The following is a 27,532-nucleotide window of genomic DNA, read 5'->3' on the forward strand; positions in this document are numbered from 1 at the left end:
GTCAGGGGTGCAATTACAAGCAATTACCAGTCATTATTGCTGTGAGACAGCTAATTCCATAATACATCTTTTCTGAATGCGGGAAGTTCTCATGCATGCAGGCTGTGAAGTACTAATGGGATTCTTCTTCCCAGGGCTATTTCTTTTTTCTGAAAGTAGATTTCTTGAAGGTTCTCATACAGTTAATAAGAAAAACAGTGGAAAGGCCACCAGTGTTATAGTATTTTACAAAACATCTCTATTACTCTTTACTGTATCTTTATGATCAATCTGCCAACATTGCTAATAGCAGAAAAACCAATAAGAATTGTATGTAAATAAGGTCAGACTATCCCATGCTGGGAATTCTGAGGTCTGGAGACCCAACCGTTCTAGATAATGAGAATATAAACCACATTTAAGATGCTCTTGTCCTTTGCTCCTGCTGGCTTGACTCTAAGAAAATCCTGCCTGGTCTCAGACACTGGCAACAGCTAGTAAAATACTTAATCTGGACTGTAGGCTCCCACATACTGTATTTCCTGGGACAACTCTCTTGTTTCTATCACCATCCCAACTTCTGGAAAGCAATGGCCAATCACTTTCCTTTCTGTGAGTAAATGCTATATACACACTTATACATGTGTTTGTGTGTGTTTACTTATACACACCTACCCACACAAGTTGTTAAATTTATAGTTGCAAAATTAAAGCATCAACATGCAAATATGTATTGTCTTCTTTTTTCCATCAAGAACTTCTATATTCTTTCCCTTACTAGCATTAAGGAAATAGTATAGTAGTTAAGGTTAAGGCTTACGTCTTTGCCTAGCACATAGAAGTTTGCTTCTGTAAAACCCAGTAGAAACATTTTGCCTATTTTTAAAGAAATACACATTTTTTGTGGATTACATAGTTTTCTCTCTTCTTTTTTTATATGTCCAGAATTTGATTGCTTTACTATTTTTAAATCACTGGGGTTACAAGAACTCAGTTCCTAAAGTGCCCAGGTTTACTTATAAACCTGGGGGGGGGGCTAACTATGTCCTCAACCTGTATTGTGTTTTTTGAAAGTGTTATCAGTCAGGTTCCAAAGACTTATTTTAACAACTACATTATAACATGAGCTTGGCTTGTTCCCACAGGGTACATCTAGGGGCATGTTTTGTAGGGGCATGTTGTAATCACATGTATTTGTTATTTATGTCATTTTCTTGGCATTTTTATTCATTCATATCCAGCAGTAATATGATGCTCTCTTTCTCTTTAGGATATTTTGCTGGCTATAACTGTGGCGAGTGCAAATTTGGATGGACAGGGTCCAATTGTGATGAAAAGAAGCCTCCAGTTATCCGGAAGAATATCCACTCTTTGACAAATGAAGAGCAAGAGCAGTTTTTAGATGCCCTCAATCTTGCTAAGACTATTATCCATCCTGACTATATGATTGCAACCCAGCATTGGTTGAGTCTACTTGGTCCCAGCAAAAATGACCCACAAGTTGCAAACTGCAGCATTTATAACTACTATGTGTGGCTTCATTATTATTCAGTCAGAGATACTCTATTAGGTTGGTGCTTTCCAGTTTGGTAGGAGATTAAGTAGTGAAAACAGTATTAATAATATGGATGCAATTTATTTGGTTCCCTATTACAGGGATGGTGAACCTTTTAGACACCGTGCCCAACCCCCCCACCTCCGCTCCACCCCCGCCTGCTCTGCCCACCTGCAGGACCACCTACTGCCTCCACGGCCCGCTGCAGATCACTCAGGTGCAGATCACTCAGATCACTGCAGTGCCATAGTGGCCACGCCCTCTGCCTGCACCCTGCAGCATCATCTGTGCACGACAGGGCATGAGGGCAGAGTCTTGTCCCTGCTGCTCAGCTGCCATGTCCTTGGCTGTGCTGCCTGGGGACAACTCTCCTCTGGGGGGGGGGCTGCTGGTGAGGGGGCCACAGGGGGAGGTGGGGCTGGGGTGACAGTGCACGTGCTCACAGAGAGGGCTCTGCATGCCACCTCTGGCACACATGCCATAGATTCACCACCACTGCCCTATTAAAGGGGGTTGATGACCCTTTAGATCAGCTTCCTCCAATATAGGGCTCCAGATTGTTCTTACTGGGAAGATGTAATTTCAACCTGAAAAACCAGACTGGGGAAACTTCTGCATGTTGGAATGCAATCCCATCACCCATAACTATTGGTCATGGTGTTTGAGGCTGATGGAGGCCAGTTGCATCTGACAGGCCAAAGGTTCCTATCTGTGCTATACATTGCATGGTTAACTTGTTCTCACCTTCTCCTGTTTTGGGAATAAAAGAAATAGCTTTTGCAGAATCCAACAGATCAGAACTTATGAGCTAGCCATAATTTAACAGCAACTTGATCCACAGAGAACAGAAGTTGAAGAAGAATTTCCCACATGCTGATTTTTTTCAAATTAAGCTGGAACTAAAGCCACAGAAGAAGGGGACAGGTTTAAAAAAATGACAAATATGAGTTGTCCCTTCTTTGACTGTGTGTTTTCTTGCACAACTGTGATCCCCCAAGTTGAATCCATGAACCAGATCTTCCAATCTCATTTCTTTAGTCCCTACCTTGGACTGAAATAACTTGGAGGCTTTCTAACCTGTGGCAGGCCCAGTTCATAACTAGTGAACAGAATGCAGTGTGTTTTACCAGTTGCTTCTACAAAGCGAGCTTTGTCCTCTTTAGAATATTCTTGCTGCAGTGAAGTTGTTGAGATGTGAGCATCTGGCTGCAGTGCATTTTTACAGTAGCCAGTACAGTATAAGTAATTTAAGGGTTATTTCTGGAGTACTGGAACTGTGCAGAGAACTGAGGAAAGAACTGTGGTAATTCCAAAAGAAGGGAAATCTATGGCTCCAGATTTCTCCAAAAGAGGATAATTGCTAAATTGTAGCCCTGTGCTTTGCTCCTCTTGGCCATTTCCTTCCTGGCCAGTTACATGTGCATAGGATAATCAATTTTCAGTTACATGAATATGTCAGGGATCCTTGTGCAAGTGAAGAAAAAAAAGTTGATGTGGCTGTTAAATAGCGGGTTCTTTGGTGCAGGAATGAAGACGCGAAGCTGAATACAGGATAACTCATTGTTTATTTTGTGCTGGAACTGTACTGGGGAAAAGGCTGCAACTAGCTGCAATATGTAATCTAGCCCCTAGGTGGCAGCCAATGGATTTGAATCAACCATTGCCACCTGGAGATAGCCAATTGCAGCACAGGAGACTTAAAGTCTGGGTTGCTGGAGAGCTGTTAGCTGCTGCAGCAACCCACGTGGTGTTTCACAAGAGCCCAGGACATAACACCCCTTCCCTCTTAGATCAGACTATGACAACACCAATTAGTCTCAACAATTGTCAAGACTCATTATTCAAATACACTAAAGTAAAGTGATAATAATAAAAAAAACAATGTAGGTTACAATGAGATTAAATGACGTCTCAATGATCAGGCTTCCATTTGCAGTAATAGTTACAACATAGCACTAGATTCTGTAGTCTAGTGGCAACAGGTTTTACAACAATATATAGCTCTTTATTTTACAACATAATCTGCAAGATATGAAGGAGGCTTGTGTGCCCTAGAGCAGACATGTCAAACATAAGGCCGAGGGGCCGGATCCGGCCCACAAAGTGGTTTCATGTGGCCCGCGAAGCCATCCTGGAAACAGTGAGGGAATGGCCCCCACTGCCTTGGTCCTGGCCCAGAGACCCTCCATCTGCCAGAGACCCTCAGATCTGTCCCACTCCTGCCCGGGCCCCCATTGGCACCCTTGATGCGAACGATGTAGAGCTGGCCATGCCCACCTAGTAGGCCATACGCACTCTAGCCACGCCCACCCAGTAGGCCACACCCACCCAAGCCATACCCACCCGGCCCCCTGAGGGCAACCACAATGCTGATGCAGCCCTCAATGAAATTGAGTTTGACACCTCTGGTCTAGAGGAACTCTCAGAGTTCCCATCACTTTGTGGTCTACCAGCTTACCCAGTGGGCTGGGTAGACTTGTGTCCCTTTGTGCTCCTGAGTCAAGGGGATTCAATGCACTCTGGCTGGCCTCTCCAGGTTGGCCCACCCCAGAGTCAGACTGATCGGCAGGGTAGGCACAGCGGTTGCTGAAGTTCTGTTGGCTTGCTTGTTCAGGGGTTCCATGTTGCACTCCAGAGCTCCCCAGTTCTCCCTCTGGTTCCACCTCAGTTAAGAAGGAAAAGTCCTGGTAGTCCATGTGAGGGCTGGCTTGGCCTTAGGTTTGAGGACCTTGGGAGGGACTTATGATGCAGTCATTGCTTAGTGACCATTCTGGAAACCATTTCCTGAGCTGATCAGTGTGTCGTCTGACAACTCGTCCTCCCTCCACCCTCACTTCCTAACATAGGGGTCCTGATGCCTTGGTGATTTCACCAGGAACCCACAGATTCCCATGACCATAGTTCCTGGCCCAAACCCAATTGCCCATGTGCAGCCCCCTCGGGGTTTTTGGTCGAGAGGCTTCTGCTGCCACTCTACCTGGATGCAAACTGTCCAGTTTAGTGGTCAAACGCCTCCCCCAACGTAGTTCTGCAGGACTTTTGCCAGTAGCAGTGCAGGGCATAGAATGCTGGCAGAGTAAAAAACTGCCAACCTGTGATGCCAGTCACCTGTAACAATGCGCTTGAGTGCTTCCTTCGTTGTCCTCACCATGCGTTCAGCTTGACCATTAGAAGATGGATTAAAAGGTGAAGACATTGCATGTCTGATATTAGCTCTAAGAAAGGCCTGAAATTCAGCAGCAGTGAATTGGGCCCCATTGTCTGAAACTAAGACATCTGGCAACCCATGTGTGGCAAAGAGTTTTCTCAGCACCTGGATGGTCCTAGCAGTAGTCATGTTAGGAACTGGAATTACTTCCAGCCATTTTGAGTGGCTATCCACTACTATCAGGAAGAGCTGCCCCTGAAAAGGCCAGCATAGTCTATGTGAACCTTAGACCAGGAACTGTGCATTTCCTCCCACCTATGAACTGGGGCCTGTGGCATTTCAGGCCTAGATTGCTGGCATGTATAACAACCATGGACTTGACCCTCAATGGCCTTATCAAGGCCAGGCCACCAGAGGTAGCTGCTAGCTAAAGCTTTCATTCTGACAATGCCTGGATGGCCTTCATGTAATGATTGTAAAACCCTGTCTCTTAGGGAAGTGGGAATTATGACTCTGTTCCCCCATAAAATGCACCCATTATGTGCAGATAGCTCATGCTTCCTGACAAAATAGCTTTGAAATTCAGAGCCTGGACTTTTTTCCAACCAGCCCATGTATACCCATGACAACACTCTACTAAGTATTTTATCTGTGGCAGTTTCAGCAGCAATGTCCCCTGCATGGAGGGGAAACTCAGGTATGTCCTGTATGGACAATATTCTAGCAGCAGGAGCCAGATCTGGATCCATTAGTGGCAGTGGTAGTCTGCTGAGGCCATCAGCATGGCCCATTTCCTTGCCCGGTTTGTGAATTATTATTTTTTTAAAAAATAAATCTTTATTTACATTTCTTGTTAAAAACACACCATACTCCAACAAAGACAAAACATTTACAATATACAGAAAATGAAGAAATCAAAAAATTGAAAACCATTTCAAAAAATTTCAAATTATATCTACTTCTAAACTAACAATTATATTCCACTCATTAAGTCTCTTATAACCATCCAACTCCAAAGCTTATTCATTAACAAAAACTATATCACTTCATTTTTGACCAACCTCCAAGCCACCCTAATTTCTTTAATCTTTTATCCATCCAAATATACCATTTATTCCATAATAGAAATGCTGGTGCCTCTTCTTTACCCTTCAACTTCTTGGTCAATGTGTCTGCTTCTGCACAATCAAGTATTCTCCTAATTATAACTTCATCCGGCGGGGTATAATTTGCCTTCCAAAATTGAGCATACCCCATCCTTGCCACCGTTAAGATATGTAAAACCAAATACCATATTTCCTTCTTAATATTCCTAGGCCTGGAGCCAAGCAGATATGTCTCTGGTTTAAGATCAACTAAGCACCCTGTGATTTCCTCTATCCATTTTTGGATCCTCGTCCAATATCTAACCACTTTCGGACATGTCCACCATAAGTGATAATATGTGCCAATCCCTTTACCACACTTCCAACAATCGGCCGACAATCCGGGGAACATTTTGGAAAGTCTAGCCGGAGGGAGATGCCATCTATAAAACATTTTGTATATGTTCTCCTTATATGACGTGGAAACCACCAGCCTCATATTAATCCACCAAATCTCTTCCCATTTCTCAAGTGGAAGTGCATAACCAAAATTCTTCCCCCAGGCAATCATCGCGTCTTTTACCACCTTCTCCCCTACTACCCTAGTTAGCAACAATTTATAGCACTTAGATATCATACCTTTCTCTGGACCCAGCAGAATCTTATCTAATTCCTGCAGATTCAGATAAATACCCCTTCCTTCCTTATCCTTCTTATAACTTGACTGGATCTGCAGGTAGGCCCACCACTCCAATTGAAACCCTTGCTGAGCCAGATCTTGTCGCGTTTTGAATTCTCCCCTGCTATCTAAAAGTTCTTTGTAAGTTGGTCTTCTTCCCTTCTTGAGTAGGGTCAGATGGGTCAAGGCTTCCAAGGTTGATAACCAACACAGAATTTGCACATAGTACTTGGCCTTTATCTTATCCCAATTCCAAATCAGTATATCCCTTATGTAATGGTGAGTGAACTGTTTGCTTGGAGGAGTACCTTCCCGCCAAAGAGCTACATGCCATCCCTGCAGCAAATCAAATCCTTTCAAACTCAACAATCGATTATTCCTTAAACTTATCCATTCCTTGCCCCAAACTAAGAGGGTAGCCTGATAGTAAAGTTCCCAATTTGGTAGGCCAAGGCCCCCTCTTTCCTTAATTTCTTGCATCATTTTTCCCCAATCCTGGGCCGTTTCCCCTGCCATACAAATCTAGAAACTACCCCCTCTAACTCTTTTAAAAATTTCATCGAAAGTTTAACCGGTGCTGTCTGGAAAAGAAAATTCCATTTCAGCAAAACATAAGATTTCACCGTGGCTACCCTTCCTAATAATGACAACTGTATCCTACCCCATTTTCCCAAGTCCATTTTTGTTTGTATCAGTAATTTAGAATAATTATCCTCCCTAATATTTGAACATCTTCCCGTCAACCAAATTCCTAAATATTTCACCTTCTTCATGATTTTAAACCCTGTAATGTCCTCTAACATCTGTTTACTTCTATTCGAAAGATTTTTTGTCAATATATTCATCTTATCTTTATTTACTTGTAGACCAGCCACGTTTCCAAATTCCTCAATCCTTTTTAGTAATTCCGTGCTGGATTCCAGAGGGTTTTCCAAAATGAAGACCATATCATCTGCAAACGCCTGCAGTTTATAAATTTGGTCTCTTATCTGAAGCCCAGTAATCTCCTCATCTTTCCTTATTATTCTCAACAGGGGTTCTAAGGTTAAAATAAATAAAAGTGGGGAGAGTGGACAACCCAGCCTATTCCCCTTACAGATATCAAATTTGTCAGTTAAATTCCCATTTATTAACAATCTCGCTTCCTGCTTAGTATAGATTGCTTTAATCATATTACGGAATTTAGCCCCAAACTCCATGTGTTCCAACTGACACATTAGGAAATCCCAATTAACCCTATCGAATGCTTTAAGAGCATCGATATATATTAAAGCTAATTGTTTATCTGGTCGGCTTTCATAATACTCCAGAACATTTAATATAATTCTGAGATTATCCTTTATTTGTCTAGTGGGAAGGAAGCCATTCTGGTCTGTATGTATGAATTGGTTTAAGTAAATTTTTAATCTATCAGCAATTATTGTCGCAAATATTTTATAATCTGAATTAAGAAGGGATATTGGCCTATAATTTTTAATATGCTTCGAAGGGAAATGATCCTTAGGAATCAAACTAATATTTGCCTCCAACCAAGTTTGCTGGACTATAGCCTCATCCAAAATTTCATTAAATAGATCTTTCATATGTTTTCCCAACGCTTCCACTAATACCTTATACAATTCTGCAGGAATTCCGTCAGTGCCTGGGGTTTTTTTCACATTTCTGTTGTCTTACCGCTTTTTCAATTTCTGCTATTGTTATCTCCTGATCTAAGGCCTCTTTCTCATTAGGAAGTAACTTAGGAAGGTCTGACTCCGTCAGGTATTGTTTAATCCTCTCCTCAGGAACCTTTTCTTCCTGATATAATTCTGTGAAAAACTCAGTCGCTATCTTTTCTTTCCCTTCTTTATCCCCTATCAATGCCCCCCTCTTTTTTTTTTTGAAGCACGAGTCCGAGATGGCGCTGCCTTGGGAGGGGAGGTGATAGATAGCCGAGCCTCATGTTGTTTTTCAGGCCTCCTACAGTGATATTCTGCCGTTTCCAGCCCTGGAGAGGCTGGGAGAAGCGAAAGGGGCATCTTTGGAGGCGAGGTGTGGTGCAATCACCTCGCTGGAAAAAGGAAAGCACTCCGAGGATCCAGAGGCTTGAAAGAGGGCCGTGGTTTGGCAGCCCCGAAGCCAATGACTCGGCAGTTTGAGAAGAAGCAGGGAAGTGAGAAAGGGTGGAAGAGAGTTTAAAGACTTTCTGAGCGAGCGCGCCGGCAGGGCGCTAAGCAAAAGTGAAAGGAGTGGCAGCCAGTTATTGGGGATGATTTTGGCAACAAATACTTTTCTTTTTTTCTTTTCTTTTTTTGTTTTGTTACCCCTTTTGTCCTCTGCTGCCATGAATGCTGATTAGAGGCTTAAATGGACTTGTCTACGAATATGACATGATTGGTGGAAGCTTCCTTTTCCCTGAAAAAGTTAGTGTACTGATTTGCGGACTTATAGAAATCCTGCTTTAAGCTGACGGATATTGATGTGACTCTTTCTTTCTTTTTTTTCTACCTAAAGAGCAGAAGTGAAAATAATTCACAGAATGGGTTTAGATAAGTTCTGGAAGAAGACTTATTAAAGTAATATTTGCTTCAATTCACATCATTGGCATTTTAGCTTCTAATAAAAGTCCATTACAACATCTTTCAATGGTTCACTTAATATCTCTTGTAAGTTCTTATATAACTCCGCCGGAAGTCCATCTGGACCAGGAGTTTTCCCATTTTTTGTCTCTTTATGGCCTCTGTTATTTCCATCATTGTAACACCTTCATCTAACATATTTTTAAAAGTCTCTGAAATTTTTGGAAGATTACTTTCTTCCAAGTATTGTACAGTTTTCTCTCTTGAAGTCTCCTCTTCATCGTACAGTTCCTTATAGAATTCTTTAAGTATCTTTTTTATTTCTTCATTTTTATATTGTAAATAACCTTTCCCATCAAGTAAATTATATATCATCTTTTTTTCTTTCTGTTTTTTAAGTTTGTAAGCTAGCCATCTTTCCGGCTTATTGGCATTTTCAAAAAAAAATTGTTCCACTCTTTTTATCTGTTCTGTCAGTTTTTCTGAGTCTAACAAATTTAATTTGTGTTTTATTATGTCCATTTCTCTTTTTAAAGTCTTTTTTTTGTGGATTTCTTTGCAGTTCTAACTTTCCAAATTCTTCCTTTAATGATACATATTGCTGTTTTCTCTGTTTGTGTTTTCTTGCCATATATGTTATTGCTATACCTCTGAAATACGCTTTAGCTGTATCCCATAGATTTTGTACAGTAGTATCTTCTTTTCTATTTTCTTTGAAGAAGAATTCCATTTCTTTTTTTGTTAACTCTATAAATTCTTTTTCCTTTAATATGCAACGATTTAAAGTCCTTCTTGGCCCTTTTTGTATTCCTTTCCAGGTCATTTTCAAGGGGTTGTGATCTGCCCATATGCCTGTTTCTATTTCAATGTCCTGAACATTCATTCTCAAATCAGCAGTCATCCAAATCATATCAATCCTTGACCAGGATTTCTGGATATTTGAATAAAAAGTATATTGCAATTTTTGTGGATTCACTTCCCTCCAAACATCTTGAATTCCTATTTCCTCCGCCATGTCAAAAAATGTCTTGGGTAATCTTCCTCTTCCATTTTTCCCTGTTTTGTTACTTTTATAATTAATTTTTCCATCTATTATTGCATTGAAATCTCCTAGTAAGCAAACATTTTGGTACTCCATTTCTATTATTTTTCTATGTAAGTTTTTGTAAAAATTTTCTTGATTATTATTCAGTGCATAAATTGCCACTAATAATATTTGCTTTTGATGCAAATAAATTTCTACCATTAAAATTCTTCCTTCTTCATCTGAATATAACATTTTTGAATCTATTGTCTCTTTAATATATATAAAGCGACTCCTCTTTTTTTCTGTTGTGTTGATGCATAATAAAGTTTCCCAATTTTTGAATATTCCAATAATTTATGATGCTGTACTTTTATGTGTGTTTCTTGCAAACAAATTATATCCAAATTCAATTTCCATAATTTCCTAAAAATCTCATTTCTTTTAATTGGAGAATTCAGTCCATTTATGTTTACTGAGAAGATTCCATTTTCTGTATCCATTTCTATTTATTTATATTTCGGTCTAGTAGATCTAGTAGTCCCTTGTTCTCTAGCAAGCCCTTCATCCTCACCTTTTTGATCATCTTCCTCTTTCTGTTCTTCTGTTTGTGCAGTTGCTCCTTGTGTCCTCTCTTCTGCTTGTTTCTGCTCCTTACTCTCCCCTTGACTTAATTTTACTCCTTTATCTAGAATTGACCTACTCCTCGCTTCAAAGTCTTCTGCTTTCCAAATTGAACCCAGTCTATACCTTGTATTGTTCCAGTTTATTAAGATACCTTCCGGCATCAACCATCTAAAATTTATGCCATTGGCAATCAATTTCGTGGTCAAAAAATGGTACTGTCTTCGTGTATCTCTAACTCTCTTAGGTATCTGCTTTAAAACCACAATCTCTTTATTTTTACATTGTATTGGTTCATCTCTAACTTTCTGTACTACTTCATCTCTTGTTATCTTCTTTGTAAATCATACATGTACTTCTCTTGGCAGTTTATTTCTTCTTGCATAGTTTGAATTGAAGTGAAAAATATCATCTAACTCAAGTTGAATTCCTCCTCGATCCGCTTTCAAAATCTCCTCCAAGATATCAATAATCACCTCCGCTATGTTTTCTTCTCTATCTTCAGGAACGTTTTGAAATCTTAAATAATGTTCTGCTTTTTCCATCTCTAAACTCTTAATAGCATTCTCTAATTTTTCATTTTCTTGTAGTAGCATTTCTATTTTTTATCATTCTCATCTGTTTTTTTTTCAATTTTGTGTATTTTCTGTTGATTTTTTATTATCATTTGATTCTGACTTTCAAATTTTCCGTTTATGTCCAAAATTTCTTTATTTAATTTCTCCAGTTTACTTTGTGTAGATTTATGATTTTCACGCATTTCTAAATGATTCCTTTCCAAAGTCTCTTGATTCTTTAACATAAGATCTTGAAGAAATTTTAATGAAATCTGTGTTTCACTTTGAGCAGAACTTACTTTTTCCTTATGCAACATTGCTTCAATAGATCCCTGTGTTGTAGGACTGGATTGTCCTACTGAGGGTGCAGAAGAAGTTTTCTTCATGAGTCCAGTAATATCCGATGAAGTTATTTTACAGCTTACAATCTAGAGCCAAAGCAACATCTGTTTAAATTTAGCCAAAGTCAAAAAAAGTAGGTTTAAATCTTAGTCTCACAACAAGGCAGTCTTATCATTGCAGGTGTCTTTTGTCAAAGCTAACTTCAATCAACAACAAACAGTATATCAGAAATTCCATTCTTCTTTCACCACTAGATGTCCTCCTTGGCTTATTTATCAATGTCCAATATTTTTAACAAAGAGACTCTCCCCCTGTTATAATTACTTGCCACTTGTAAATCTTCTGGGGGGTCTTTACTTTCCAGCCCTTTCCAATCAGGGGCTCAACATTTATAATCCTCAAAGAAAAGAAAAGAGAAAATCTTGCTCACCCAGCTTCAGCACAAAGTTGAATTTCTGCTGATTTATGGTCCTTTTTGCTTCCTGTTGGAGATGGCTATGGCTGGTAGATTTAAACAGCCTTTTCCTTCGTTCTTCCAGAGGGTCTTACAGTTTGCTCTGATCGTGTGCCCCCTGATCTGAGCTCCTGAAGTATCCCTCCTCCTTCATTGCCCCTCCAGGGCAAACCTCTGACCCTTTAAGGGTCACTAGACGAAGAAAAACCAAGCTGGAAAGCCGAACACCAGCTTTTCCCAGTTGTCCCAACGGCTGCCAAACAGGAAGTCCTATTTTGATGATGTTCTTATTGCTGGGGAATCCCCAGAAGTATTGGCCAGGAGGCTCAGGGCTGTTTTGCAGAGGCTTCGCGAAACAGGCCTCAAATTAAAGAAAAACAAGTGTAGTATTGGGGTCTCATCAACAGAATTCTTGGGGTTCCACATTGACGCTGATTCAAAAGTGAAGGCCATTAAAATGTCTCCTAGGCCCAAATCAAAAGGAGAGCTGCAAGCATTCTTGGGTCTCTTAAACTTTTATCACACATTCCTACCTCATAAGGCAGCAATAGCAGAGCCCCTCCACAGGCTGCTTGACAAAAAAGCCCCTTGGAAATGGACTAACTTACATGAAAAAAGTTTCCAGGATTTGAAAGCTCTTCTATCAGAAAAGTCCACTGTAACTCATTACATAGAGTCTAAACCTGTATGTCTTGCGTGTGATGTATCTCCCTATGGGGTGGGGCCAGTCTTAAGCCACACAGAGAAAAATGGGAAACAGGTTCCTACTGCATTTTACTCTAGGATATTGTCATCTGCTGAGCACAACTATGCACAGATTGATAAAGAGGCCGTGGCCATAGTTGCTGGAGTTAAAAAATTTCATGATTATTTATATGGCAGGGATTTCATGGTCTACACTGACCACAAACCTCTGTTGGGACTGTTCACAACAGACAAACAAACCCCCACATACTATCTCCAAGAATGTTGAGATGGTCTATTTTTTTTGTCTGCATACAATTTTAAGTTAATTCATAAACCAGGAAAGGAAATGGGCCATGCTGATGGCCTCAGCAGACTACCACTGCCACTAATGGATCCTGATTCAGCTCCTGCTGCTAGAATACTGTCCATACAGGATATACCTGAGTTTCTCCTCCATGCAGGGGATATTGCTGCTGAAACTGCCACAGATAAAATTCTGAGTAGAGTGTTGTCTTGGGTATACACGGGCTGGTTGGAAAAAAGTCCAGGCTCTGAATTTCAAAGTTATTTTGTCAGGAGGCATGAGCTGTCTGCACATAAAGGCTGCATTTTATGGGGGAACAGAGTCATAATTACCACTTCCCTAAGGGACAGGGTTTTACACTCCTTACATGAAGACCACCCGGGCATTGTCAGAATGAAAGCTTTAGCTAGAAGCTACCTCTGGTAGCCTGACATTGATAAGGCTATAGAGGATCAAGTCCATGGTTGTTATACATGCCAGCAATCTAGGCCTGAAATGCCTCAGGCCCCAGTTCATAGGTGGGAGGAAATGCATACTCCCTGGTCTAGGATTCACATAGACTACGCTGGGCCTTTGCAGGGGCAACGTTTCCTGATAGTAGTGGATTGCCACTCAAAATGGCTGGAAGTAATTCCAGTTGTTAACATGACTACTTCTAGGACCATCCTGGTGCTGAGAAAACTCTTTGCAACACATGGGTTGCCTGATGTTTTGGTTTCTGATAATGGGGCCCAATTCACTGCTGCTGAATTTCAGGCTTTTCTTAGAGCTAACCTCATCAGACATGCAACGTCTGCACCGTTTCATCCCTCTTCGAATGGACAAGCCGAATGCATGGTGAGGACAACAAAGGAGGCACTCAGGCACATTGTCACAGGTGACTGGTATCACAGATTGGCATTTTTTACTCTGCCAGCATTCTATGCCCTGCACTACTACAGGTAAAAGTCCTGCTGAACTACGTTGGGGGAGAGGTTTGATTACTAAACTGGACAGGTTTCATCCAGATAGAGTGGCAACAGAAGCCTCTGGACCAAAACCCCCGAGGGGGCTACACATGGGTGATTGGGTTTGGGCCAGGAACTATGGTCACGGGAATTTATGGGTTCTTGGTCAATCACATGGGTGATTGGGTTTGGGCCAGGAACTATGGTCACGGGAATTTATGGGTTCTTGGTCAAATAACCAAGGCATCCGGACCCCTATCTTATGAAGTGGGGTTGGAGGGAGGGCGACTGGTCAGAAGACACATCGACCAACTCAGGAAAAGTTTTCCAGAACGGTCACTAAGTGAGGACTTCAGCATAAGTCCCTCCCAATGTCCTCAAACTGGCAGCCAAGACAGCCCTCACTGGAACCACCAGGGTTTTCCCTTCTCAGCAGAGGTGGAATCTGAGGATGAACTGGGAAGCACGGAAGTGCAACATGGAACCCCTGACCAAGCGAGCCAGCCGAACCTCAGCAACCACTGTGCCTACTCTGCAGAACAGACTGACTCTGGGGTGGGCCAACCTGGTGAGGCCAGCCAGAGCGTTTCAATTCCCCTTGACCCTGGAGCACAAGTGGGTCTACCCAGCCTGCTGGGTAAGTTGGTGGACCACAAAGTGATGGGAATCCAAGGCGTTCCTCAAGGCTATACAAGCCTCCTGCGTATCTCACAGATTACATTGTGAAATAAAGAATGTATTGTGTTGTGAAACTTGTAACACTAACTACAGAAACTTGTGCATTGTGAAACTGCCTTTAGTGCAATGTAAGCCCACGACTTAACACCCAGCATTTTTTTGGGTGAAATTTTAACTCACTAATGAGAAGGAAGGACTCACTGGAGAAGAGCCTAATGCTGGGAAAGATTGAGGGCAATAGAAGAAGGGGATGGCAGAGAATGAGGTGGCTGGATGAAGTCACTGAAGAAGTAGGTGTGAGCTTAAAAAGGGACTCCAGAAGATGGTAGAGGAGAGGAAGGCCTGGAGGAACGTTGTCCATAGGGTCGCAATGAGTCGGACACGACTTCGCAGCTAACAACAACAAGATTACTTTTAATTTGTGAAAAATGACAGCTGCTGTGGAAAGTGTACAGGCAGGCGGGCTTTGGGGATTGCAGGTTGTACATCTACATTATGCAGATTTACAAGACAAAGAAAAACTCAGCACAAAAATTAGAAGGAGAAAGAGCAGAAGAAGGAATGGTAGAGAGGAGCAGAAGTGTATACATTTAATCTGTCTTTGCAAATCTAACCTATTGTTCAGAGTGTCTTTTTAACTGTAATTCTTGTTTCTCTCTTTTTACAGGACCAGGCCGTCCTTTTACAGCAATAGATTTCTCCCATCAAGGCCCTGCTTTTGTTACCTGGCATAGGTATCATTTACTACTCTTAGAAAGAGATCTGCAGGTTAGTTGTCATCACTGTCTTCATCATGTATCCGAAAGAAGCTACTCGGGCATCTCCTGCCCTTCATAATGCTCCAGGAAGGGAAAGATTCTTAGTACAGGAAATGAAAAATATGGTTCACTGCCATCTAGTAGCAGAGCCAAGGTCAAGCAAAGTGGAGGCAGAAAAATGATAAGTTGGTGGGATCAAAATGGAACATCATTATTATGGTAACTGACCAGAAAACTATAGTTATGTGAGCTATATACTACTAAACTGTCATGTCTGCAACCATTAACGGGGCAAATGGTGCATCATAGGGCAAAACCTTTTCAAACAAGGTCTCTCACATGGGCTACTTTACAGAATGTTGGGACCCATTACTCCGGAGGGAAGGAAATTTCGGGAAATTGTGGCCGTTTCAGCATTGCTGTCCTGCTGCTCTTTCAGCACCACCGTTATACTGCCACGATCATGTGATCCTGGATTTCAGTGTTGTCCCTGGGAGGGAGGAAAGAAGGAAGGAAGGAAGGAAGGAAGGAAGGAAGGAAGGAAGGAAGGAAGGAAGGAAGGAAGTATGGAACAAGAAAGAAGAGAAGGAAAGAAGGGAGGGGAAAAAGAGAGGTAGAAGGAGGAAGTAGAAAGAGGAAAAAGAGAGGAAGGAAGGAAGGAAGGAAGGAAGGAAGGAAGGAAGGAAGGAAGGAAGGAAGGAAGGAAGGAAGATTTTGTGGGTCACAATATAAATCAGCATATATTAATTTTAAATCACTAATACTATTCTACGGCTTACAAGAATGAATACTGGTATTTACGGGGTTAGGGTTAGGGTTGCTATCCTATCTGAGATAAATGAAGAAGTGTACATTTTCCTTCTAGATAGCTATTTTTTTAAACAGCTGTGTATTTTATAGCTTTTTAAAAAATTGTTCATTCCATGTTTGGATAGATATACATGAACCAATAAAATATGTAATAGTCTGTCTTCTTATTCCCAAACCATGTTGTTGTTAGCTGCAAAGTTGTGTCCAACCCATCGTGACCTCCAGGCCTTCCTGTCCTCTACCATCTTCTGGAGTCCATTTAAGCTCACGCCTACTGCTTCAGTGACTCCATCCAGCCACCTCATTCTCTGTCGTTCACTTCTTCTGTTGCCCTCAATCTTTCCCAGCATTAGGCTCTTCTCCAGTGAGTCCTTCCTTCTCATTAGGTGGCCAAAGTATTTGAGTTTCAACTTCAGGATCTGGCCTTCTAAAGAGCAGTCAGGGTTGATCTCCTCTAGGACTGACCGGTTTGATCGCCTTGCAGTCCAAGGGACTTGCAGGAGTCTTCTCCAGCACCAGCATTCAAAGGCCTCAATTCCTTGGCGCTCAGCCTTTTTTATGGTCCAACTTTCACTGCCATATATTGCAACTGGGAAGACCATAGCCTTGACTATACACACTTTTGTTGACAGGGTGATGTCTCTGCTTTTTAGTGTGCTGTCTAGATTTGTCATGGCTTTCCTCCCCAGGAGCAAGCGTCTTTTAATTTCTTGGCTACAGTGCCCATCTGCAGTGATCTTGGAGCCCAGGAAAATAAAATCTGTCACTACCTCCATTTTTCAAACTTCTTGGTGCACATATGTTTGAAATAGTCTGTTACTAACTGTAAAAACATGTATACATTTTCCCAAGGCTGACTGTCTCTTACCATCCTTTTCCTAATAAAGAAGTGTAAAGCTAAGAAAAATAAATATCCTGGGAATGCATAATGTCTCCAGATATTCTAGACAGACTATTAGAATTCCTCTTGTAGCTTGCAGGTAAAAGAACAATGTATTAGCACTAAGAAGAATCTAATTGTGTTGTCATAGTCATCTTTCAAATACTAGTACTCTGAGTAAACCTATATTGAAATGCATCTGTGCTGCTTATTTTGTTGTTGTTGCAATATTGATTGGATGATGGGGTTCATTAATGAGAGCAGACCAGAAAACAGGGAATATAAACTTATTTTAAAGCACTTTCTGCCTTTCTGCTTAACTATTCCACTGCTGTTGAGTAGCTAGTCAGGATAAGCTTGCATGAATCCTGCATTTAAAAAAAATAGGCACGTGTCAGTTGGAGAATGAAATGGTATGGATCTTATTAATGGAATATATAATTTTCATGGACAAAGAGATATTGCAAGAGATATTGCAAAGGTATGAAAATTTGTTAATGATGTAAGTATCATTGCCAAAGACCAATATAAAGATGTAATTTATTTAATTCTTTTCTCCATATCTTCTCCACATCTATGTTCGTTAGCGACTGATTGGCAATGAGTCCTTTGCATTGCCATTCTGGAATTTTGCTACAGGCAAAAATGAATGTGATGTGTGCACGGATCAACTTTTTGGAGCATCAAGGCCAGATGAGCCAAATCTAATAAGTCGTAATTCAAGATTCTCAGAATGGGAGATAGTTTGCAATAGGTAACGAACATTTTGAGACTGCTTAAACATTGATGTTCAACATGTCCATACTAATTTTCCACTGCCAGTATGGTTAATTATCTGTCTTTCAATTATTAAATCAATACAGAAATTGTATTCAAATAAATATGTATATTACAAATCCCTCAATATTTTTAAACACTGAATGAGTTCTATAATAATTTTCCATTTTACTAAGCAATTCTAAGCCTTAGGGTACTTCGGTGAAGGTAGCCTCGGTGAAGTAACACAAGGAAGGAGACAATATCTAAGGCAACTTCCAATTCTGTGACTGACAAAATTATGATTATGTAACAAAAGCCTTATTTGACACATCCTTGGTTCAGGCACAACTTTAGCTGGTGCCACCACTGAGGTAGCCAAGAACATCTTTCTTGATGCTTATGTTTGAATCAAAGTAACTCCTGTACCTGTGAGGGTGCCTCTGCACCACAAATAAGCTTCATGGGTTTCTTAGAAGAGATCAGTAGGTTGATCTCAGGTAAATTAGGATGGGATGAAAAGGAAAAAAAAGTTTAATAAATTAGCCTTATTTAAGGTTATGTCTCCCATGACATAGGGACACGGTGGCTCAATGGGTTAGGACGCTGAGCTTGTCGATCAGAAGGTCGGCAGTTTGGCAGGTCGAATCCCGAGTGCCGCGTAGCAGAGTGAGTGCCTGTTACTCGTGCCAGCTTCTGCCGACCTAGCAGTTCGAAAGCACGTAAAAATGCAAGTAGAAAAATAGGGACCACTATGGGGGGAAGGTAACAGCGTTCCGTGCGCCTCTGGCATCTAGTCATGCTGGCCACATGACCATGGAGACGTCCTTGGACAAGCGCTGGCTTTTCGGCTTTGAAACGGAGGTGAGAGTCGGAAACGACTAGCACACACGTGCGGGGGAACCTTTACCTTTACCTCCCATGACAGCCACTTTGTGAATGGGCAAAAGAACTCCCTACAAGATATTTTCCAAATATTGTATAAGCCTCCCAAAAGTTTAAAACCATTAAACCACATTGTGTGAATAAACTCCATGGTCATGTCTCCTCTAATGCTCCCCTGTTCCTCTAATGCACAGTTGTTTCCCCTAAATTTTGAGAAGGAGAGCCCTTTCTTCCCTGTGGGTTGCTTTTGCTCGGGGCCTCTAAGCTATTGATGCCAAAACTTTAACAGGATTAAAGTTAACATTGTTAAGGCCCAAACACCTCGTGTTCACTTAATACCAATTATCTGATTTCTTCCCACACCACTTTAGCCATTTTAAGAAGTAACATTACGTTTTGTTTTATCTCAGAATTTCTAAAACTGATATTTTAAAGAAGTTCTTCTTAAAGAATGGTCCAAGGACCCACCCTGGTCCTTCACTGGGGTTCGCAAAATCAGATTGATTTGTCAAATATTGAAGCTATTTGCAAAAATGTAAAACAATGTCACCCTTATCATTATTTTTATTTGTTAAAAAAGATCAGATATTTTCATAAACATATTTTATTTCAATATCTAATCAGTTTAATACTGTTATTTTTATGTGATTCAATAAGTAAACATACTACAAATATGCAATTTTAATGTTTTAATACAGTAAATATTAATAAATATAACACCCACAAAGTATCTTTTGGAGTTCTGCATAATTTTTAAAAGTGAGAAGAGGTCCTACAAGTAAATAGTTTCAGAAGTTGTGTTCTATACAATAGTATCTAGTTTTACCTAAGGTGGCTGCTATCCTGTAACAATCTTAGTTGTAAACCTGACCTTGGATGTGTTTTGTATTTTGGCTTTCATCAGCCTCAACCAGCACACTAGAGCGGTTAGCCGTGCTTATTGAAGATGATGGTAATTTTAATCAAGTAAATGGAAAGTGCCAAATTGATGTAGAGTGATTATTACCAAACATCGTAGAGTATAGATTATCAAAATTCTGCTAACTTTTTAAAAAATCATTGTGATATTAATTGTTCAGGTAACTAATTAAAGATGTAATTCTTTTCTGCTGTATAAGTCAATGAAGCAAAATTGGTCAGATATTACTAACCAGTTCTAACTAACAGATCTAACTATTGCTATCTGTCTTATTTTGAACCTAAGTTTGAATGACTATAACCGTCTGGTCACACTGTGCAATGGAAGCAACGAGGGGCCTCTACAGAGGCACCCTTTTAGCAAAGCTGGTGATAAGCTGCCAACCTTGGAGGACATTCAGAGGTGTCTCTCTCTTCAGGACTTTGATAGCCCTCCTTTCTTTTGGAATTCTAGATTCAGTTTCAGGTGAGTGCTTTGCATTTCAGAAGGGGTTTTGCTGCTTGGCAATGACTTTTACTTCAAGCCGGAGACAGCTAGAAATGACATGCCGCGTTACTTGCCTTTGCCACAGGAACGCATTGGAAGGTTTTGCCGAACCAGATGGTAACCTTGAGCCGCCAATCATGAGTCTCCATAACTTGATTCACTCTGTTTTGAATGGAACAGGTGCTTTCCCCCATTCCGCAGCGAATGATCCCATCTTTGTGGTACATTCTTCTGCTTTTGATTTCCATAAACTTTTACAATTAAATATGACTACATAAGAACTTTTCCCCTCAAGCCCAGCAGAAAATGGATTTATGCACAAAAAGGAAGTAATGTTTTCTACTGATTAGTATATCTGATCTTTATTGACTACCGTGCTTTTAGCTTGGAATAGCACTAAGTGGGGAGCTGCAAATATGGTGAAATATGTTAAGAGGTCAGCTGCAATAGTGTGATAGACTTTTAATTTATTAATGAGTATTGCATGAGCAATACAAATAAAAAAACAGCTGCTATCTTGACATTATTTTACTGTACTCTGTGAATTCCTTTGAGCATACATCAACTTCTTTGAGCATACATCAAAATACAAAATTTACATATTCTATTACGTATCAACATATGGAGATTTAATTTAAATAGACCGTATATATGTTTTGGGTTTTATTTAAATTTATTTGGAAAACAAATCAGGCATTTAATTTATCTTGCAAATCACTCAAAATAAATTATTCAGTTAATTTTCACTTTTTTACACCATATTGTTCTTGTGACTGTTGTTGCTTTTGCTACTATTATATTTCATATATTCTCCGTTGAGGTTTGAAGCACTCAGAAGTTTATAATTAAATCAAGTTATCAGTTACTCCAAATTAGTTGCAGTCAGTTACAATTAGTTTGCAATGGTAGAGAGAAGGTACAAGAAAGAAAAATTAAAAGATCCAGTAGTATTTTTTTCCATCACTTATTTCATGGATTTTGGTGGATTAAAAGCGAGTTTCAAACATTTGAGACACCCCTAATCCCCATATTTGATAGATTAGGAGCTAAGAGTGGATTATATAGGGGATGATATTTGAAATGGTTTTCCAAATCTTCCTCCAGATTTAATCAGTGTTACGAATATTCCAGTTTTTTGCAATGCACAGAATTCCTTACAATGTGATAGTAAAATCTGGTTTGTTATTTTAAAATGGAACATTTATTATGGTGTTCTGAAATCAAGAGTATCCATTAGTTGTCATATTATTAAAAGCAGCCAAAAAGAAACTAATATTTTGCAAAGATAGTATATGGACACATTGTAACCCGCTGTGATTTCAGTACTTCAGTACAGTCCTTTGGATTCTGTGAGCTAAAGACGTAGGACAGTTGTGTCAGTGTGTGGTGAGAAAAAATCAGAAGGGGTCTGGTAGATTTTTTTCCAACCAACAAATATTATTAAAAAGCATGAAGCTGCAGCATATGGAAAATCACACTTTTTAATACAATCTGTTTGTCAGTCAGAAACATGCTTCCAGACTCCTTTTGATTTTCCGTGAGCTCCCTCTGCTGGTTAAATTAAAGTTTGATCCCTGCAGCTATTAGTACAAGTAATCAAAAGAGGAAGGACTTGAACATTCACTCTTAGTAAATTTCAGTAATAGTGCCAAGATTCCTTCTCAGCACGTTTGAAATAGTGGTTTGGTGTCTGAAGCATCCTCTGAGACCAGGATGTAATAAAGAATCTTAACCATCATGAAGAAAAAGCCAATAATATTTGCTTCAAATAGAGAAATTTGTTCTGTACTAATCTCTCTATATGTAGAAAGATTACAAAGAACCTGAGGACAAAACAGCAACAGAAATAGCAATAGAAACCTCTGTTTGTAAACATTTAGACCTTTTTCTTGAATTCTGAATTCCAAACATCTGGGATCTTACCTTGATACTACAGGAAGACCGTGTTTTAAAGACATTTGTGTGACTGCTGACCCTGCATTAAATTTATCAAAAACTCATGGATAGGTTTTTCACACATACTGTAGATTTATTCTTTTGCCAAAAAGTTCCTGAAGTCTGTTAGTTTGTACGAATTTGTTCTTACGTAGAACAAAGCTTACAGCAGGGGGTGAATGATACTGGCTGAGATGCTTTTTCTGAGTTCTACCCCAACACTGATGTTTTAGTTCTGTAGTACACTTCCAGATACTAGGAGAGCAATTTCCTACCAATTTGTAGCAGGAACCTAAAAGGAAATGGATGCGTGAAGCTACAGTTTTTGTTCTGCATCATCTTTCATTCTTCAGGACAGATGTAGCTTTTGAGTATGACCGACGAGGAGGACACATGGTGAATGTAGATAGCCTGAAAGTGGAGATGGGTAGTAGTATCTTTTTGTTATATTTGCATGGCCATATGAGGAATTTAAGATGAATGTCAATTGGAATTATAGGTCCTTCATTCCTTCACTGATGCTATTTTTGATGAGTGGATGAAAAGATTCAACCCATCGGAGAGTGCCTGGCCCCAGGAGCTGGCACCCATTGGTCACAACCAGATGTTTAACATGGTGCCCTTCTTCCCTCCTATCACCAATAAGGAAATATTTCTAACTGCTGAGCAACTTGGCTATAGCTATGACATTGATCTGGCAGGTAATAGCATCTACTTCTATTTGAATTACAGAATTCTTTCTGTCTGAATCACACAACAGCCAGGCACCAAGTATTTTAGTTGATGCAGGATCTTTGTAGTTGATGCCACGGGATTAATATGCAGATTTTAAAGGTCCAGCTATTTTCACAGCAACAAATCAACATGAGCCAAATCCACATGAGGAAGCTTTAAATCCAGGAGACAATCGGAACCCTTCTGACCCTGTTTTTTATATTCCCTACATTAAATCTATAATGGCTGTGCTTTTCCCCATTTCAGTACATCTGGGTTACCTCTCCACTTCAATACATCTCTTTCATTGGATTTTAAATGCAAACATATATTTCTATTTTTAAGAGCTATAGTGGTGGACCTAATGTTTTTATGCTGTTTTTTAAAAAATCTTTGAAGAGAGATGCTAACCTACAATGTTGTTATACCTCACAACGTTTCTCTACTTTTTCAGAATCTGCTGAAGAATCCCAGGCTTGGGCTGTGATGGTAGGATCCAGTATTGTGGGGGCTCTCATAGTTTTAGCTCTGCTGGTCCTTCTGCTTATCTTCTTGCAACACAAGAGACACTGGAAAGACTTTGAGCCACTAATGAATGCACAGTTCAATGTAAAACAGTATATGAATGAGCCATAGCAATGAAGCATTTCTTGGCAATCTCTCTCCCCATTCCCCATTAGACATCCAGTATGTTTATTTACAGCAGTTTTTCTGAACCTTGGTGACTTTAAGATGCATGGACTTCAACTCCCAGAATTCCCTAGTGAGCATGCTGGCTGAGGAATTCTGAGAGTTGAAGTCCACACATCTTAAAGCTGCCAAGGTTAAGAAACATTAATTTAGAGCACACTTGTTTCAACATTATAAAATTAGGTGCTTAGCTGGATAGGAAGGAATCATCTAAGCACATAAGAATCTTTGAGAAAGGCATTTATTCATCATTATATTCTTTTAGAGAAATTATCTCAGCACAAGTTTCCAAAACAGTGCTTTTTTTGAAAAAAAAAAAAAAGGTGTCGGAACTCCGTTCTGGGTGTTCTATGACAAAAAAAGCCCTGCCAAAGACATACATTTGAGAAGGGTGGTCATGTACGAGAGCAATTCAGAAATAAACCTCTGTTTGGTTATCAGTGACAGACACTTGCAAATACAGAACTTTTATTATACACATTAGAAAACTATAACATTACATTACTTTTCGATGTAATCGGCTTTCAAATTCAGGCACTTGACAAAATGTCTTACAAGGTTTGAAATTCCTTCTTATTGTGTAGTGGGTTCTAGAACGCAGGAAAGATGCCAGGCCGATGAGTACAGCATAGGGGTTCTTTATTCGTGGTAGAAACTGTACTGGGGAAATAGGGGTTACCTGTACCTTTATATACCTGGCCAGGTACGCTCTCAGCCAATCAGTTTAAACCTTAGTTTCCAGCTGAAAACTAACCGGCCACAGCAGTTTCGATACAGTGACACCTGGTGGTATTGGCTATGCCGCGGCTTGCTGTATCTCTTAAACCCCCATACATAACACCCCTCCCCACTTTAAGAACAAACAATGGTTTCAATAGAGTGAACAGCAAATAACTACAATACTGTAACAATAGGCTTAACAATGACATGTCGTAATACCATGCCCTTCTGCCTCCCCTCATGTCCGCACATATTTGGCAAGATAGGCGAGTGGTCTATGAGTCCTAGATTACCGTCTTAGGGGTTCCCCCTGTCCTGGACAGCAGAGTCAGTGGCTGATTCCTGGCTGGCCGTTTCTGGTTGACCCACCCCAGAATCTGACCCTGTGGCCGGGTTGTCTTGATGTTCCTGGGCCGGCTGTTGCCTGGGCCAGGCAGGTCTCTCTGGCAACAGTAGCGGGTCTGTGAGGTCCTTCTCGGGCTCGGGTCCAGCTGTTTGTTGGTAGGGTTGATAGTGATGATTTGTGGACAATGGAGGGAGGTCCTCCGGTTGGTTGTTCTGGGACCTTTCAGGAACTTGTTTCCTGACTTGGTCTATGTGTCGTCTTATCTGTCGGCCCCCCTCCAACCCTACAATGTAGGGTAAGGGCCAGTTCTGTCAACCACCACCCCAGGGATCCACGCATGTCCCAGACCATAGTTCCTGGCCCAAATGTGTAGCTCCCTAGGGGGTTTGGGTTGCTCAGTTTCTGCAGCCACTTTGTCAGGGTGGAGCCTGTCCAATTTGGTGATGAGGCGCCTGCCCCAATGAAGTTCCGCTGGGCTCTTGCCCATGGCTGTGCATGGTGTGGTGTGTTGTGCTAACAGGAATTGTGCCAACCTGTGATGCCAGTCACCGCTGATGATGCACCTCAACGCGTCCTTGGTCGTTCGCACCATGCGCTCTGCTTGTCCATTGGTCGACGGGTGGAAGGGCGCAGCTGTGACGTGCCTAATCAAGTTGGCTTTCGTGAATGCCTGGAAATCAGCAGAGGTGAATTGAGGCCTGTTATCCGAGACCAACATGTCAGGGAGGCCGTGAGTGGCAAAGAGCCCCCTGACTGTCTACCACCACTAGGAATAGCTGTCCTTGGAAAGGACCAGCGTAATCAATGTGGACCCTGGACCAGAGGGTGTGTGTTGCCTCCCATTTGTGGACAGGCACATGGGGCAGCTCCGGCCTGGACCTTTGGCAGGCGTAGCAACTGTGTACCAGTTCCTCTATTGTCTTGTCTAGACCTGGCCACCACAGGTAACTCCTAGCTAATACCTTCATCCTAACTATGCCTGGGTGCCCTTCGTGTAACGACTGTATGACTCTGTCCCTCAGTGTCTCCAGAATGATGACCCTACTACCCCACAACAGGCATCCCTTGTGCGCAGACAATTCATGCCTTCTTGTGAAGTAAGCCTGGAATTCCAGGCCTGGACTCTTCTCTTGCCACCCCGTGACTACCCAAGAATGAACCCTGCTCAGGATTCTGTCTGATATTGTCTCAGCAGCTATGTCCTTTGCATGTAGGGGGCATTTGGGTAGGTCCTGGATGGCCAGTATTTGGGCTGCCAGTGCTGGATCGGGTTCTGAGTTTGCTAGGGGTAACCTACTTAACCCATCTGTGTGGCCCATTTCTTTGCCGGGTTTGTGAACCAGTTTATAGGTGTATGCAGATAGGAATATGGACCACCTGAGGATCCTAGGGGATAGAATTTGGGGGGTTTGTTTGTCTGTAGTGAACAACCCCAATAGAGGCTTATGATCAGTGAATATGGTGAACTCCCTGCCATAGAGGTAGTCATGGAATTTTTTGACCCCAGCCACTATTGCCAGGGCTTCCTTGTCAATTTGGGCATAATTCCTTTCTGCCCCTGACAATGTTCTGGAGTAGTATGCGATGGGCACCTGTTCCCCATTCCCTTCGAGGTGACTCAGCACTGTGCCCACTCCATAGGGGGAGGCATCACAAGTGATGCAGATGGGCTTTGACTTAATGAAGTGTGTGACTGTAGATTTGCTGGACAGCAATTCTTTTAAATTTTGAAAACTTTTTTTGTGGACCTTGGTCAAGTTCCATGCAGCCTTTTTGTCTAGGAGCCTGTGCAAAGGCTCGGCTATTGCTGCCTTGTGGGGGAGGAAAGAGTGGTAGAAGTTTAGGAGCCCAAGGAAGGCTTGCAGTTCTGCCTTGTTCTTGGGGGTGGGGGCCATTTTGATTGCCCTCACCTTGGATTCTGCAGGTTGAATCCCTTTGGCATCAATTTTAAACCCTAAAAATTCTGTGGCTTTAACGCCTATGCAGAACTTATCTCTTTTTAATTTAAGACCTGAAGAGCGAAACCTACCTAAAACTGCCTGCAATCTCTCAGCCAACACCTCTTCAGTGTCCCCTGCGATGAAGACATCATCAAAGTAAGGGCATACCACTGGAATGCCCTTTAAAGTCCGCTTCATTACCTCCTGGAATATTCCTGGAGCTACACTGACACTGAACTGCAAACGGTTAACTCTGAAGGCTCCTCTGTGCGTGACTATTGTTTGGGCATCTGCCGTTTCCCTGGTAACCGGCAGTTGCTGGTACACCTGCACGAGATCCAGCTTTGCAAAGACGGCGCCGCCTTGGAGGGAAGCCAGAACGTGGCTGACCGTTGGAACCAGGTAAGCATGCTGATTAAGGGGCTGATTTATCGTGCACTTATAATCAGCACAGATTCTCACTTCCCCGTTGGATTTGAGGGGGGTAACTATGGGAGTTTCCCATTCTCCCCCTTCTCTCCTGCCTGGGAATGAAGCCACCCTGTAACAGCATCGTGAACCATTCACTGTGTTTTGTTCTCCTCAGAAAGGAGTTTTGGTACCCAATGAGCACAGAACCTGCGGTATCCCAAATTTTCTGTCACTACCTCGTACAAAACAGTCCAAGAAATTTGGGGAAAGTGTAAAAAAAGTGCGGATATCGGGAACTGACGGACTTCACTGAACTTTTTGTCAATTTCCTGCATGAGTTCATCGCTGACTACAGATGGGTGGCCACTTCTTGCCTCGTCATACATGTCAGTTCATCCATCTTTAAACATGCGACACCGTTGATGTACGACACCTTCACTCATCACATTTGGTCCATAAACATTACACAGTTTGCGATGAATGGCAGTTGCCGAAAGTCTTTTTGCACACAGAAATCGTATTACTGCACGCACTTCACGTTTGGCGGGATTTTCTACAGCAGCATTCATTTTCAGTAGATCTAGAGGACAAGTCAACAGCAACACAACCCTCTCCTTCCACTCCTCACTGCCTACTGAACTACTGCGCACAGCGCCATATA

The 27,532-nt window shown here is 41.3% G+C and overlaps 1 protein-coding gene across 1 annotated transcript in view; it reads left to right on the forward strand.

Moving 5' to 3' along the window:
- Positions 1 to 23,400, forward strand: part of DCT (dopachrome tautomerase) — a gene marked incomplete at both ends in the record, with an annotated part of 33,205 nt that extends 9,805 nt beyond the window's left edge. Inside the window, 7 exons of the mRNA XM_083361301.1 lie at positions 1,250 to 1,549; positions 15,289 to 15,389; positions 17,657 to 17,823; positions 19,915 to 20,094; positions 20,201 to 20,336; positions 22,550 to 22,751; positions 23,219 to 23,400. Coding sequence (XP_083217427.1) covers positions 1,250 to 1,549; positions 15,289 to 15,389; positions 17,657 to 17,823; positions 19,915 to 20,094; positions 20,201 to 20,336; positions 22,550 to 22,751; positions 23,219 to 23,400 — 1,268 coding nt within the window. The remainder of the gene's footprint in view (positions 1 to 1,249; positions 1,550 to 15,288; positions 15,390 to 17,656; positions 17,824 to 19,914; positions 20,095 to 20,200; positions 20,337 to 22,549; positions 22,752 to 23,218) is intronic.
- Between the last annotated feature and the right edge of the window lie 4,132 nt (positions 23,401 to 27,532).

The sequence above is a fragment of the Vipera ursinii genome (assembly GCF_947247035.1).
Source record: "Vipera ursinii genome assembly, chromosome: 4".
Lineage (NCBI taxonomy): Eukaryota > Metazoa > Chordata > Lepidosauria > Squamata > Viperidae > Vipera > Vipera ursinii.